The sequence below is a fragment of the Symphalangus syndactylus genome, chromosome 4 (genome assembly GCF_028878055.3).
Source record: "Symphalangus syndactylus isolate Jambi chromosome 4, NHGRI_mSymSyn1-v2.1_pri, whole genome shotgun sequence".
NCBI lineage: Eukaryota > Metazoa > Chordata > Mammalia > Primates > Hylobatidae > Symphalangus > Symphalangus syndactylus.
The window spans coordinates 34,245,584-34,263,010 of NC_072426.2; the positions used below are offsets into that span (position 1 = coordinate 34,245,584).

The 17,427-nt window shown below is 39.4% G+C and overlaps 1 protein-coding gene across 2 annotated transcripts in view; it reads right to left on the reverse strand.

Annotated features, from left to right (window-relative positions):
- Window positions 1–17,427, reverse strand: part of CCDC6 (coiled-coil domain containing 6) — a 119,151-nt gene that overhangs the window by 23,967 nt on the left and 77,757 nt on the right. For both annotated transcript variants that reach the window (XM_055274389.2, XM_055274390.2), the window contains exon 4: window positions 1,198–1,301. In XM_055274389.2, coding sequence (XP_055130364.1) covers window positions 1,198–1,301 — 104 coding nt within the window. The remainder of the gene's footprint in view (window positions 1–1,197; window positions 1,302–17,427) is intronic.

The window sequence follows — 17,427 nt, forward strand, 5'->3', positions numbered from 1 at the left end:
TGCTGTTCAACCCAATAATTTGGCACTAATACAGGTAAAACCTCCAACTGCCTTTTACAAAGTCTTCCTTTGGCAGCAGATCTCTAAATCCCTTTCCATAGCTGCTGGGGTTTTTGTTTTGTTTTTACTTTGTACCTTTGAGTTTGTCCAAGAGCAAACTGAGTTACCTCCATCCAGGTCTACCCTTGAGAAAACTAGTGTGTTAAATATTATAATGGTCCCTGCATTTATTACATAAAATGACTTTTCATAATTCAACTTATTAGTACTGCTACAATACCTATCAGTAAAGCATAGTGGATATGATTATAACAAGTATTTCTTATAGATATAGCTCTAATTTTCACTTTTCCTAAAGCTATGTGGTATGCCTATATTTTGCAAATGTAGACATGAACTCAAAACAATTACAAATATGCATCCAAACCAAATACTTAAGGAGGAAGGGCTCTGGATAGCAAACAAAAGATCTTGGTTAAGTAGATTAACGACCATTTTTAAGAAACTCACTTTTTACACCCGTACACACATTCCACATACACAATCTTCTTCCCATTCTTACAAGCCCTGCCTCACACACTCGAAAGTATTCAGTGCTTGGAAATAAGGGCCTATCTTGCACAAAGAGGTTTAAGAAATGTGTGCTGTTGAGTGACATTCCACTTCCAAGTACATACATTTTACATAAAGAATCCTAGCCTTAAGTATGTAAAGGTATTTCTTTACAGTAGGTTTTAAAACAGTTTTACTATTAAAATCTCAGGCTTCCTAATGAAGTAAATTCCAGAGATGTATAAATAATAGTACGCAGTATACCCTATGTACTTTAGAAAACAACTGAGGAAGCCAGTTCAATAAGGTAGAAAGTTGAAATTGCAACCACCCCTGAAAATACTTTAAAGGTGAACAATAGCAGCATGACTAATTCTCTCATAGCCTTTTAACACCAAATGAAAAGAAATTCTACTGGGACAGTACGATAGCAAAGAATAAAGAGGTGCCCAACATGGGTATAGTTCAGAAGGCTTTCAACATTTTTTTTCCTTTGGCCAATTAAAATGATGTGCATCACCAAAGAATTAAGGTGTCCTACTGCTATCCCTCAGTCACACCCAGAACAGCAACACACACACACACACACACACACACACACACACACACACACACACCCATATTGAACAGCAAGACTAAACAAACCGCTTTTCAGCTTCAAGCTTATCCATCCTTTTCCAGAGGCGATTAACTAGTGCTTCTTGTTCTTGTTCCAATGTATTTTCAAGGTCAATCTTCTCCCGTCTCAACTAAAGGAAGGAAAAAAGTGTTACCAAAGTGTCAGGCCACTTATACTTTGTTAATACATTTTTTGATTGAATAATTAAGACCCCTTTTCTTGGAGAATACTGCAAACATATGGCCAATTTTCTGGCACAAACATATTAAGTGCATCTAGTTCTTAAACTTTGAAAAAAACTAGGTTCATTCTTAGATGTTAATGCTTAATTGTTGTCTGGTACATGAAATGCATTGCTTGTTTCAGCATTTATTCGAGGCACGTGGAAAGTCCTCCTTAGAGAGGTCTTTAGGGGAGTTTGGTGTACTAGTCATATCAGGACTTTTCTGGGCTTGTCCCTTACAGTAAGTCAGAAAGGTTATATTACTATTCATATAAATAACTCTTAAAAGCTCCCAAACACTCTACATACTGGCTAATGGAGATAAATAAACATGTACTAAGATATAAAAACACACACAAAATATGATAAACACCAAATCCACAATACTGGTTACTCTAGGTTACTCTAAGGATTTAGGGAAGGAAGCAAATTTGATTTGGAGGAGGCTTTGCAGTTGGGGAGGGAACCCCAACAGTGTTCTATTTTAATGAAGCAAACATGGGAAAATTCAATTAATCAATATTGAGCAATATGTAATAAATACTGAGAACAATGACTGGATAATGGGGACATAGCAGTGAGCCAAGGAGTCAGCAATTTCTGCCCTCATGGATCTTCATTTTAGTGGAGGTCAAGAAACAATTATATACTTGTGAAATAGAATGAAACAGATATGCAGAAAAAGAGGGCTGGTAAGAGAGACTGAAAGTGCAATAGGTTTCATAGCAATGAGTAGAGGACATGTGTTCTATCATTCTCTGTACTTGACATATTAAATAATTAAAAAAATTTTCTTAATGCAAAGAGCCTATGCTACTGCTTCCATGTTATTTCTTCAACCAGTGGCAATTCACCTTTCAATGGTTGAGTCAACAAATTATTCTTGATTGCACAAAGATGTTAACAGATTTCACATTTCCTTAGTGAGTCACAGAGGCAAGCTCCTTATCCAAAGATCTCGTGTGTATACATAAGGCAGAACCAAAAACATGAATCAAATGTAGTCTTTTAAAGCAATCAAACATCAGAAAATAATATCCAAAGTTCGGTTTTATTTTTACAGCCAAATGACATTCCCCTTTCTGAAACTCTTGGTAGCTTAGTCTTAGGAAGCACCAATCTCAACCTCCCAAGATGGTTAGTACTACCAACACCACCCAAGGTCCTTAAGGAGCTCACAGAGAGCAAAAGACTTGCCCATATTCACACAGGAGCACAGGACAGCCAATGAAGGTGAGCAGCTACTTGTTCCACATTTGAGCCAGAATGAATATGCATAAAATCAGCTGCCTTAGAACCTGAACAATCAAGACCTGAGAGGAAATGATATAAGGATAATGATATCATCATGTTCTAAGTTTAGAGAAAAAAGGAGGTCTCAAACAGATGGGAAAACACTCTCATATGATGACAGAGCTCTAGGCTTTTCTTTTCTCCTCTCAAAGCCATAAAAATAGCTGTAGAAACAACTGGCCATTTGAATATTTAAAATATTTCCTACAAACTTAGGTAGAGTCACAAAACAGCAGCCAATGCACTGGGGGGACACTCCTGTAATTACACTTCTGTCTTATGATCACAGACTTTGAGCCAAATGCCTAGGTTCAAATCCCAGCTCCATCAATCACTAGTTAGAAAACGTTGAGACAATTACTAGATATAATTTTACCATTTACAAAGTAAGGGACATAAATAATGTCTGGCTCACTGGATTACAGTGAGCATTACATTTGTAAATCTAGGTAAACCATTGATAACTAATTGGCACTTAGAAAGCACTCAACACTTTTTGGCTATGATAATCACCATATCTGGATATCTGTTCTATTTCTGTTCCAGCCCTCCAGAATTTAAGTCCTACAAGGGACTTGTCTGTTTCATTCATTGGTGTATCCTCAGTATCTAGAATAACATCTGGCACCTTATAGGCCATCAATATATATTAGAGGGCTTATTTGACAAGTGAATAAGCCATGATTACATAGCAAACTGGAAACAGAGCTTCAAAATATGTTGTTTTTGCATGGCAGAATGTGATTCTGAAGAACAGTTCAAGGGCAAAAAGGAGGAGGTGCAGGGTGTCAAAATAAGTCAAATATATTGTGCCGCAAAGTTGGGACTGCACTAACGTGCAAATGCTCCTCAGAATGTTAAACAATTCCTACCTGCAGCAACAATGAGAAATCCTGGAACCCTTATATGACTCCTATTAAACTTTGTGATTCTCTGCATTCATCATACATTTTGGCCAAGCTTTGAAGTACAATCCACAGTCATTTTTCTTTTCTTTTTTTGAGACAAGGTCTCTCTCTGTTGCCCAGGCTGGAGTGCAGTGGCACGATCATGGATCACTGCAGCCTTAACCCACTGGGCTCAGGCAATCCTCCTGCTTCAGCCTCCCAAGTAGCCGGGACTACAGGCACACGCCACCACATCTGGTTAATTTTTTATTTTTTGTAGAGATGAGTTCTTGCTATGTTGCCCAGGCTGGTCTTGAACTCCTGGCCTCAAGCAATCCTCTGTCTTGGCCTCCCAAAGTGCTGAGATTACAGGCGTGAGCCACTGCCCCCAGCCTCAGAATTATGTTTATTTAAACAAATAACTATGAGGCATCTACCTTTAAGGATCCCAATTCCAGTTTTTAAAAGCATCACAGGAGGTAGAGGTAGTTGATAAGCAAGAAAAAAATTCAAGCAGGCATCATTTTGCAGTATGATGTCTAGTGGAGAAATGCATGCTCAATTACTTTTAGAGTAAATACGCATAATACTAATTAATAACTCTGAGGAGCAAAATCAAGACAAAGCTGTCTTTACCCATATGTAACTAATGAGGCATGTGACTCTGAGCAGGTCACTCAGCTGCTGTAGCTCCGATGCCCTCATCCATGAAATGAGAAGTTTGGCCTGGATGATGCCTGTGTCCCCTTCTGGCCTATCCATTCTGTCATTCCCTGACCAATGTCAAGACAGTAGCTGTCTTCAGTCAGAGCTAGTTCTGTCACACACATTTAGAGCCAGAAGCAGCAAGGCAAAGCATCATTTTAAAGCGAGGAAACCACTAGCCTGCAAGATGACATGACTCAGGCAGTCATGCCACCAAGATAGGAACGGATATCGGTCACCATGGCAGCCAAAATTGCTGGGTCCTGTCCAACCAGCAAGTACAGGAACTTGAGGGAAACAGGGATTTAGGGCAAATTATGCTGTGGTTTGTGGGCCTATCTCCTTTGCCAACAATACTTGGGAGTAGCAGAGTTGGGGGTAGCTGATGCCAGGGAAATAAGGACAGTTTAGGGAGTCGATGAGCGATTTTGGAAACAGACGAGATCAGGAAACATGAGTTGGAGCTCTATGTGAATCTCGGCTCCTTCCTGGCATCTGTTGGTAGAGTTACCAGCTATCAATCTACTGCCCACCTCAGCAAACCTGGGCACCCTGAGTGTGAATCTTGGGTTTGCTGTCCCAATTTGTTCTACTAATTTATTTCCACGATGCAGGCAACACAGGAGGCCCCAGCTCAGCAGTGTGGATTCTCAAGTACAGTAGGTCCTTGAATGTTCAACGTCCTTTTATTATAATGTTGACGAGGGGAAAAAAAAAAAAGCAGATTCTCAGTGGGGCCTCTATGTAGAGTTCACATGTTCTCCCTATGTCTGTGTGGGTTTTCTCCAGATACTCGAGTTTACTTTCATGTCCCAAAGATGTGCAATTGTCATGTCTACATGGTCCCTCTGGAGTGAGTGAGAGTGTGTGTATGAGTGTGTCCTACAATGGGTTGGTGCTCTGTCCAGGGTTGAGTCCTGCTTTGTGCCCTGAGCTGCCAGGACAGGCTCTAGCCACCCTTGATCTGAACTGGAATAAGCACGTTAGAAAATGAATGAGTACAAATTATTGTAAAATACAAATTCATAAAGTATATGCTAATCATACAAACACATGAAAATCAATGATGCAGTATGCAAGTGTTCAGCAAGCTGCTGTAATTGTTACTATTTGCTTCTGAACTGTGAGTTGGGAGGAGGTGCTCCTTACAATTTTTACTTTGCAAACATTTATCCCTTGATTTAACACATCACTACTATGACCATCACTCACTGATTCACTAAAAATGGGGTAATTATATGGTTTTCATTAATCTTTCTTTAATATATGCATAACTCACATTTGTTTCAATGTTTAATATCAGAAGAATGTTGGGTCTTTATTTAGAAGTGTGATAATGTTTTTGTGACCGGAAATATGTCATAGGAACTTAACTCTTGTTTATATCAATCAGCTTCTGGTAAAATTGATTTTCATATATGTTGTTTCACTTAAAGTCAGTTTCCAAGAACTATATTGACAATGTTAAGTGAGGACTTACCGTATTTCATTACATGGGCTGGCAGTGCTATAGGACTCTATATTATCTTTAACCCTGCAAAGAGCAGGGCCTCTTGTTTTTTCAGTTTAAAAAATCTCAACTTTTCAGCATTGTTGAGGAGCTCTGGCTGACATTAAAGAGCAGAGATGTTAGAGGAAATCATATTGAGTCCCTTGGTTAATTTCCCCTGAAGTTCTTTATCAGTTTCCCCACCACTTCCTGCCCAACTAATTCCAAATCCTATATATTTACAGCCAAAGTGAACCTAACAGTTCTGCCAATTAAAACAGATTTTCAATGCTTACACTGTCCTGGTCATTGCACAAGCTCATAATATATGTTAAGTTTCCAGGGTAATAAGTTGGGAATTCTTGCTTCAGGTGTAAAAAGCTGAGTGATACAGTGCTTTCAATATGCTGGTCTCTATCTGTAATAATCTCTCTTCAACATCCTTCCTAATATCTGATCACTTTTTTAAAAAAATTGGTGTTCATGCAATACGTATCCCACTCATCCCTCAACAAACATCTAATTTTCAGGCTAACCCAAGCCCCGTACTGTGATTATTCCACAAGCATCCAGCACCAAGGGATAGAGCTGATTTATTCATTGGAGCTGAATATTCATTGGAAAGACTGCTTTGTAATTAAGTCAGTTCAATGAACTGCCAAATTCTGTACTCCTCTTGAGTAGCTCTACTTTTCATTGCAGGTTAATTAACATCAGACCAGGAGTTCTTATTATGTTCCCAAAATAAATTTAGAACTTCTTCAATGAATAAACTTAATATATAAAAATGCATCTGGCTTATTTGAATTCACAGTCGGTCCTACCTGTGTCTTCTCAGTAGACAGATCCTGACCAATACCCAAAGAAGCAGAAAGGGAGTGGGCCAGCCCATAGGTGGCTCCCAATGCTACCACAGTTCTTTCTTACTATTGCATTTTTCCATTTAAAGAGGACTACGATGCTGGGGTGGGAGTAAGGAATGTTTGGCAAAAAAGCCGGATGAGAACTCTAGCTAAATATTATACCCAGTTCTAGGATTTTGAAAGGTTTTAGTGAACCTTTTCAAACTGCTTTGAAAGGTTTTAGTCTAAGTACCATATTATCATCATTACTATGGGGAAAATCTGTTTTGAAACCCAAACATCTGATTTATAACACAGATTTTGGAAAGCAGTCTATTATAACTAAGACATGTATTAATCCAGGCATAATAAAGAGAAGGGAAAGCCTATGAAATAAAGGCTATCATATAAATAGAACACAAAGTTTGCCAGGCACTTAAGCCTGGGAAACAGAGTGAGATCCGGTCTCTACAAAAAAAATAAAAAATTATTCAGATGCAGTACCATGCACTTCCAGTCCCAGCTACTCAAGAGGCTGAGGCAGGAGGATCTCTTGAGCCCAGAAGCTTGAGGCTGCAGTGAGCTATGACTGTGCCACTGTACTCCAGCCTGGGTGGCAGAGCAAGACTCTGTCTCAAAAAAAAGAATGAACAAACGAACGAATGAAGAAAGAAAGAAAAGAAAAAGATAGCAGAATACTTTAAGACCCACATTAACCAAACTCTAAAGTTGGCCAGATTTTTTTTTTTTTTTTTTTAGTAAGAGGCAAGTCCTAAGAAAACACAAGAGTGTGTCGGGGATTTAACACAACTTCCCAAAGCCTTTCAGGTTAGGTTATGTCTAAAGGCCATTAAGAGCTTAGCCCCATCTTCTGTCACTTTACTATGTGATTTCATAGATGTTCAGGTGTTCAAAGTGCTGACCTGGGGGTACATCAACATCACCTGGGAAAATATAAGTACAATATTCAAAAGATAAATCAGTCAGAAAAATGGTCACAGTTTTGCTTCTACTAAAAGAGCAGAGACAATCTCATTCCATCCTATTTTCCCATATACCTGAGTTAATCCAGATTGTGCCTATATATTGGAAAGAAGTGACTAACAGAATTCATGAGGGGGCTATTAAAATACATCACGTGCATCTGACATGAAAATAGCTGACAGCAATCCACAATGGTCCTTAACAAAGCCTTCACAAAGTAAAGCAATGGAGACAAGTAAGGTAAAACAAGCAATGTCTGTGTCAGCTGTCTGTTCAGGTGATCAGTGGAATTTTGCTCAGTCCTGGCAATTCTCCTAAGGTGGAAGACATCTGACCCTTGCATTCTGGAAAACTGTCTTTTAAAAAAAAGACAAAACAAGCAGTCAGTCTGTGTTACAGATAAACTAAGACAGGTGTTCATAGACCACAGAGTCCCCCCCAGGTGTCTATTTGATTAATCAAGCTGTGATTGCTTTCAGAATTTTAAGAACAAGTTCTATCTAGGTCATCACATAGCTCATGCAATGCTGAGAACAGAAAGAGTTGAAGGAAGTCTGCCAGTGAGGAGCAAGGAAAAGGGGGAGGAAGAGTGGTCACTTTCTAGACCAGAAGATCAAAGTTATAATTGAAAAGAAACTTACCTACATATATCTAAAATACAGGAAAAAGGAGAAATACGCAAAAAAAAAAAAAAAAATCAGAAAGAACTATACAGCAAGATAAATATGGTTGTCCCTTGGCTGAAAGTTACACTGGTGATAATTTATCTTCCTATTTTTTCCTGGCCTGCCCAATTTCTTAATCAACGTCTGCTATTTTTATAAAAGAAAAAAACTTAGATATCTAATCTTAAAAAAACTGAGTTTCCTACTATAATTGAATAGTACATCCAAAAACAGCAATCCATTAATATGGTATTATCTGACATATTTAAAATACAGAATGAGCCAAACAACCTTCAGAAGAATAAATGACAGTGAAAGCTCAGTTATTTGGAAGATAGAATTTTCCAGATAGCTCAGAGTTAACCTTCTTTAATACAGCTTACATCTTTTTTCTTCTAAAAAATTATGTTCCTGTAAGAATTAGATTTGTTCTTTGAAATTGATATAATTTCAGGACAATATTAATATGCCATTATTAACATGAAAATAACACTATTTCATAACTTTTCAGTTCAATAAATTTTGCTTTCAGTGAGAAATAACTTTTTAAATAGACACACATTTAATTACTCAGATTAATACGGTTTCTAGTCTTAACATTTTCATCACTTTAACATCAACATAATATTACAGAAATTTGCATACTGGGTTCATTACTCGAGGGGATTCTTTTAACAGATAATTGCTGTTGAGGGAAAGCAAGTTTCACAGTATTGTGTATACATTCTTTTACTACATCAAGAGTTCAGTGGAGAAGTCCTCAGGAAAGAAATGATGTCTGTAACTTGCAAATATACTATCAGATCAGTGGCTACCATCAGACTATTACCTAAAATAAGCATCTTGCTGGGTGTGGTGGTGCATGTCTGTAATCCCAGCTACTTGGGAGGCTCATGCAGGAGGACTGCTTGAACCCAGGAGTTTGAGACCACCCTGGGCAACACAGTGACAGGGACAGGGCGGGCGCAGAGAAATTCTAGGCAGAAAAGGGCAGGTCCCTGGCAAAACCCCATCCTCAAGCCAAAAAGCCTGAAACCACAGTCCAAAGTGAGAACTCATATCCCTGTTTTTCCACTCGAATGTTGCCTTTTCCTAAACCACCCATGGCCCTATCCCACCCCACCCTATGCTTATAAAAAAAAAAAAACCCAGACTCAGCCGGTAGACGGGACTACAGCTGGAGGCTGGAGAGAAGTGGTTTGCCTTCGGAGGGACAGTTTGCTGGCGTAACTTTGGAGAAGACTCCAGGCAGACTTCAGGGGAAGATTACCTACCTGCCCCATTCCCTTTCCAGCTCCCCTTCCCGCTAAGAGCCACTTTCATCGGCAATAAAATCCCCCACATTTACCATCCTTCAATTCATTCGTGCAACCTCATTTTTCCTGGATGCCAGACAAGAGCTCGGGAGCTACAACTGCAGATACAAAAGGCTGTCACACTGGCCCTTTGCCCTCGCTGGTGTAGGGCAGCTGACTCATGCAAAAAGGCAAAGGGCCCACTGAACTCTTAACACTTAAGCTGTCCATGGACAGCAGAACTAAACGAGTACTGTAACACACCCTCTGGGGCTTCAGGAGTTACAGGCACCCCCTGCCTAGATGCTGCTACAGGGCCAGCACAGAGTTCGTTCCTGCCAGTACCTAAGCAGCCAGGCGGTGCCAGCACTTGTTCACTCCGGTTCCCACAGTGGAGTCCAGAGTGGTGGGCTGAGTAAATGAGACATCCCTCTCACAACTCCTGCGAAGGGGTCAGGGAAATATCCTGCTTCAATAGCAAGACTTCGTTGACTCCCAACCCAAAATATTATTAAAGTTAAAACAAGCTTCTTTAAGAACAACAGGGCAACTTCTCTTGCCCTAATGTGATTTATCCAAAATGGAAGTTTTGGACAAACTTGATGTTCTTTATCCAAAATGGAAGTTTCCTTGATAAATCATTTCTTTCTTGTCATTACCACATTCATCCCACTTCCTTACATAGCGATGATGAGTTTACTTAGCCATTCATTCTTTTGCAGTGTGTTCAGATAGGGAGAACACCTAAGTCATCAAGCAAATTCTTGTTTTGATCATAAAGAAACAGACCTGTGCATTTCACAATTACAACTAGGAAGTCTCAGTACAGTATCTCTGGGTTTCACTGCTCTACTGCAGCACACCAGTGCTCTTCAATTTGACACGCAAGGTCTTTGTTCCCAGTGGGTAACCAGAAGATGCACATCATTGGATCATGACGAGCTGCCTCTCCTTTGACACAGGAAATACATTGAGTTTTTCCCCTTCCATCATGCAACATCATCTGTACAAGTTGATCTATATGTGGCATCTGATGCTTCAAAATAAAGTCTTACAAGATGGAACACAGTGAGTTTTTCTATTTAATTGAAATTGAGTCTAGGAAAGGAATTCTGGGGGATTTTTTTTTCCTTTTTCATATCCTACAGAGAGACTTATCTGTGTCCCTTGATAGAGCTCAGAGTCTACTTTCACAGGTCTGGAGTTGGCACCCCTTAGTTGGCTTCATCACATCCCAACAAATGGATTCCAAAACAAATCAACAGAGAGCCTCCTAAAGCTTCTTTTGAGTATAGTGTATTGACCCTAGTTTTCTCACTTCCAAGACACAAAATTCCACTTATTTTTCAGCTATTGTCTGAGGTTTCTTCTCCATCTGTCTTGGACAAGCAGTGGGTGGGATGAATGTACCTAAGCTTCTCAGGCAACTGAAACATCACCATGGATTTGCTATAATCAAATTTTGACCAAGCCAACTTCAGGGTTTACTATGATTATGTCTCCAATACAGCTTATCTAAATGTGCAGAAATAAGTTATGATGTTTTATTTTTTAAAAAGCGGGACAGCCAATTATAAATCCACTTAAAAAAAGAGGAAGAGAAAAGAAGAGGAGAAGGAGAAGATGAAGAAAAACATCAATAGCTGTTTTTCTAGGGGAACTGTAATCTAGGTCAAGTTTTTTCATTTTTGTACTTCTTTTAGTACTTGTTTTCCAAACTGTCTTGAAAGAACAATGGATTTTTACAATGCAAATATTTGATTTAAAAGATTCCAAGACTTCCATAATCTGAAATTTGCATTTATAACTAAACTACAAAGTATGCATGGTAGTCACTAAATTTCATTTCCTTAATGCAAGTGACTCTTCAAGGAACATGGTTGTTCTTTGTGTTTTCAAAATGGCACACAAAAATCAGTAGGTGCTCTACTCAGCACAATTTCAATGGATTCCTCTAGCTGTCAGAATCTGCAAGGGAAGCTTTTAGCATGAATGGAATTCTAAACAAGACCCAGTATGGTCACACTACCTGTGAATTTAAGAGAAACACCATTGATATGGTTTAGCTCTGTGTCCCCATCCAAATCTCATCTTGAATTGTACTCCCATAATTCCCACATGTTGTGGAAGGGAACCGGTGGGAGTAAACTGAATCATGGGGGCAGTTTCCCCCATAGTGTTCTCGTGGTAGTGAATAAGTCTCACAAGATCTGATAGCTTTATCAGGGGTTTCCGCTTTTACATCTTCCTCATTCTCTCTTTCTCTTTGCCTGCTGCTGTCCCTGTAAGACGGGACTTGCTCCTCCTTGCCTTCCGCTGTGATTGTGGGCCTTCCCCAGCTACGCGGAACTAGTCCAATTAAACCTCTTTCTTTTGTAAATTGCCCAGTCTAGGGTATGTCTTCAGCAGCAGCATGAAAAAGGACTAATACAACCATGTTTTACAAGAGTTAGTAAAACCAAATCACCCAAGGATGCAAACTTGAATATGAGCCACTAGCCACTCAGTTCACACATAAATCACAAGGACACAAAGTTTATCTGTATAATTCGCTAGAGTTAGTTGCTGTAGCTACTAAAACAAGTAGCATCAGAATTGTATGGGAACTGGCTATGATGTCAGTTTGGTTATATTTTTGAATGAATTGCCTTCTAGACAACCAAGGCAGAAAGGCCATCTTGTATCCTTAGCACTATCCTTAACTGTTTTTAACATCTTAAGAGCCACTATTCTAAGAACTGGAAATGTGAAAATTTTCTTTCCTTTCTGATAGACTTTAAAATATACTAAATATTTTCCTGCTTAAGACCATGAATTTAAAAAATTTTGTCCTGAGGATTCAAATTCATTATTCTAAGCCCTGGCCTCTGTGATTTGCTGCAGCTGTAGATGATGAGGGGCACTGAGATGAGTGAGGGTCACTCCCTGTGCTGCCCTGGAAGCTGGGGTCTCATCAAGCCCCTTTAAGTCACCCAGTGTCATCTAGTGGCTGAAGATAATCACTGAGCACGGTTAGCACTGAGGCTTGCACAAGCCCTGGTAGAGCTATATGGCTTCTTTCCATCTGTCATTCACTGTAAAGATAAGCCTAAACCCTCAAGAACACTACACAGCAGATACCAAAACCTCCTCTTACTCCATGACCCCCAGAGTAGAGGCAGGGAGTCAACTTCACATCTCCTTCACAGCTCTTTTTCTGTTCTTGGCATCTTTATGTAGTACCTGCAAACACTTTTTACTACCTATTTTCTCTCCTCATTTCTGCCTCCTCTCCCATCTCTGCTTCCCTGCAACATGGCTGAACATAGACCCACTTAGCCAGTGGGTTTCTTTTCTCCTGCATCAATCTCAGAGCAGCTGCAGGCATTCTCTGCTGGCTAGGGGGCTGCTGTGCTATGGTGGGAGCACCACTACTCTCCTCCACCACAGTACTCTGCCCAGTGCATCCCTCAGCACTGGCCTCCCTGGACCAGGCTCCTCAAGGTCAGGGACCTCCTGTCATCTTTCTTAGAAGAGTTTGTGACACACAGCAGGCATGCAATACAGGTGTATTGGATTAATGCAGGATGCATGCCATACAAGGGCATCAACAGCAGCATGGACAAAGAAGAAAAAGAAGCCAGATCACAAATGACATTTGAGCATAAATATGTCCATAACTGAAGAGACAGATAACCAGTTCAAGGAAGGTAGTGAGTGAGACATTTGAGGATTAAATAATATACACACTTATTTTCCTGGAAAATAGGTAGGGCAAAGGGCAAAGTATCACAGGAATTAGATGACATTTTTCAGTATAAATGGCAGCAGCTACAATTTTTGGAGAGCTAGCAGATTAGAGTCACCAGGGATATAGTGTTAAGGTCAACCTTGTCTTGGCCCTCCTTCATCTTATAGGGAAGCTATAAGAAAGAAACAGAGTACTGAATGTTACAAGAGTAGTTCTGAATATTATAGAAATACCTCATAGCACAGACACCTGACTGTAGGAGGGACGCTAGTAAGGCTTGAGCAGGGATAGGATAGAGGAGGGAGAAAGTGTTCCAGGCAGAGCAAACAGATCCATGAAGATCTGGAAGCACCAAAGCATTGGGCAAGGCAGAACACTTTTTTCAAACTGCAGGTCAAGACCCATTACTGGATTGTGAAATTAGTCTAGTCTTTTGTGACCTACATTTTAATAAAAATGAAATATAATTAAATAGAAAATCAGTGCAAAGCATGTAAGTACTGTTTTATGAAACTCATCACAATGACACATACAATCACACATCATCAGTGACTAGGTTACCATATAAACGTATTTCTTGCTGTGCAGTCCACATTTGAATAATCCTGCATCAGAAAGAATTTTAGTACACATGGAGTGTGAGGATCGGCAGGAAGGACAACTAATCCTCCCCAAAATATACAAATAAGAATTGCAACTGCTTCACAAAAGAGGTCAAATTGCATGCATGAGGCCACACTGTTTATTACAGATGAAAGGGAGATTTGAACCCAGGGAAGTTTCCCTAAACTACATGGGCTAAGATATCATTATAAATCGATGCTAATAAGCTAAAATTAATATATCAATCCTAAATCCTACCTTTATATATGGGTTTTAGTGCTATGGAAGAAGGGGGACATCTCAGATAAGAAAATATGTCTCTAAATTCCAGGAATAACTGAAAAAAAGACACAGGGCCAACTACAGGAAGGAGAAAGTAAGGGGCCTGGTACATGGTAGGCAATCCTGTTACACCATGTAAGTGTTAGCTGAATTAGATGACTAACCCTCCACGGATATAGTGCCCTATTTTTCTACAGTACTACTTAATAACCATGGAGTGTCTAAAACCCACGTACCGTATGCCACTGTTGTCTTCTTCCTCATCAGATAATTTTCAGAGCAGAGTACACAAAAGGCCCTCATATCTGATGAGCTAAACTTCACTTATTATATAAACTAATGTGTGCCTTTTAATGCTAGACAAGTAAGGAAAATTTTCCCTAAGTGGTAGAACATATTATTCAAAATAAGATTTCTTGACACGAACAGAAAATTCCAAGTTCCAAATGTTCTTACCATTACCTAAGAAAATGTGAATAGCAAATAAGAGACGTACAGTGACCACGTTTGAAGAAAAATCTTCAAGTCAAGGTTTATAGGCACTGGCCACCAGTGTTTGTTTAGAAAGCCCCAATATCATTAAAGCCATATTGTCTAGATTAATCCAATTTACTAGACTAATACTGTGTGCTACAAAGACCACACAATTTTACATTATCCTGAATATGCTTTTTTACATCTGCTTATAAATTGACTTTTGGCATCAAGCATTTAAAGATGCTAAATAAATGCCAAAAAGGTAACTAAAATAAATGATTAAGAACTAATGCAGGCTGTTTGAACTGGAAAGCAGCAGAGTTCTTTGAAGTATAAAAGAAAGATGACATTGCCTTTACTTTTACGAAGGCTTAAGTCTTTCCAGGGTCTAAAAGACCACTAGTACGAGAACCAGGGGACCACGTTTGCCATTCATTAGCTGTGTGACTTGAGAAACCCTCCCAATCTCTCTCCGGGTTTCCATTTCTGAAAAGGGAGCATGAGCAAGCTGGGCCACTCACAGGCCAAACTGATCTATCACTGAGCAGTGATTCCCACTGAGCCCAACTCTGCAGCAAACTCTGGAGGGAGAGGAAATGGGAATAAGAGGCTATTGTCCCAATTTGTAAGAGCAGAGCTGATGCCCCTACCCCTGGATTTATTTGTGATTTTCCCACTGTCTCATGTCCCCACTAGCGTCTGGGGAAAAAGGTAGTCTTCCCCCCATCATGGACTTCTAGCTCTACAATTCTGTGAATTATAATACTGCAGAACACCAACAGAACCATTTATAGCCCATAGACCTTCATGATCTAGCTGTGAACATTCCCTGTTTGAAGAATAAGAGGACTCCAGATTCAAGGCCTATGAAAAGAATGAATGATATCTGAATAATTGAAGTGTCCATACCAAAGGACTAACTTTCAGCGAGATAAACTTACAGTGAGGCCCTGCTGACATGTGAGTTAACTGAGGCCTTCCTAGGAAGAAACTCAGCCCAGTTAAGTTCTGCTTTACAGAGAACAGAAAGGAGCCAACTCAGAAACCATGATAACCCAAGCTCTACTTTCAAAACAAACACGTCATGATCAACTCAAATCTCTGGCAGAATGCCTTCCAATATCCCTTCTGCAGGTTCAACCCACTACATGCAAAGTATGGATTATTTTAAAATTACATGTTGTTTGCACAATTTTAAGAGAGTTAGCATGTGACCCAGCAATTTCACTCCTTTGCATATGACTAAGAAAAATGAAAACATGTCCACACAAAAAAATTATACGTGAATGTTCATAGCAGCATTCTTCATAATAACTAAAAGATGGAAACAACCTAAATGTCCATCAAATGATAAATGGATAATTGATGCATGTGGTATATCCATACCATAGATGATTATTTAGCCAGAAAAAAAGAAGCAGGGATGAAAACATTATGGTAAATGAAAGAAGCCAATCACAAAAGACCACATATTACATGATTCTATTTACATGAAATGTCCAGAATAGGCAAATACACAGACAGAAAATAGAACAGCAGTTGCTTAGAGGTTATAGGGGATTAGGGGTGACAGGTGAACGGTACGGGGTTTCATTTTGAGTTCACAACAATGTCCAAAAATTGATTTGGTGATGGTTGCACAACTCCGAATATGCTGTAAACCACTGGGTTGTACCTTTTAAGTGAGTGAATTGTAGGATATGTAAATTACATCTCACTAGAGCTGTTAAAAAAAAGTGAACTGGTGAAAGGATTGTTAAGTAGAGGGAACGGGTTCACAGCTGGTTGCTCTGAAGTCAGAGCCCAGGCCCTGAACACTAGCTTGCGCTGCCTTCTAAAATACAGAGGACCACTCACCATTCACATGCCCAAACCTACACTTACCACTGATCTAACAAAGCAGTGGGACATGTGGGAGCATACGTGATAACTGCCTTCAAGTGGCTTATAGTTTAAAAGCATTGACTGTCAGTATAGCAAAGGCATAAACTACATGTAAATCATGATAAGGCATAGTGTAGTGCATGCCTTTGCTCTTCTGACAATAATATAGAGTACAGGATATCCTTTATAATATAATGTAGACTATAACATATACTACATCATATCATACAATACAGATAATTCCAAGAGATGGCCTCAAGGGCTGGTCAGATCATATACATGGAAACTAAGAGATTTATTTCTATTAGAGGGAAAAACCAAACATGCCCCCTAAACGCTGATTAAAATTATTTATAGTCAAAGAAAACACATTTAATTATCCCAGTCATACCCAAAGCAAAGTGCGGGAAATTTTTATGACAATGTTAAATTTTTCCACTTTAATTAAAACGTAGGCTTCATATGCTGGATATGAGGCTTACTTCTAGAATGGGCTTTGCATTACACATATTTTATTGTGGAAATCTATTTCTTTACCATCGAGGACTGAAATAAGCCTAAAAGGTCACTAAGTTATTAACTTGGTATAGAGAATATACGCTTCAGACTTCATTTTAAAGGGGTTCAGCTACTAAAGTCTGCAAAAGGTCTTCAGACAGGGAGGCAGGACTTTTTCCCAGGAACAATAGGATGAGACTGCCCTTCTTTCTGACACTAGGCCACTACCTCCCCCTTGTGGCCATAGCTAAACCCTCTGGGTCACGGTCCTAGTTTCAAAGTCTCCTTTAGGAGCCTGTGAACAAATACCAGACAGAAGCTATTATATTTAAAATATTGACAACCATCATTGTGAAGGGCATGGCCAGGCAAAGCTCTCCTAATACCAGCTTCTGTGAG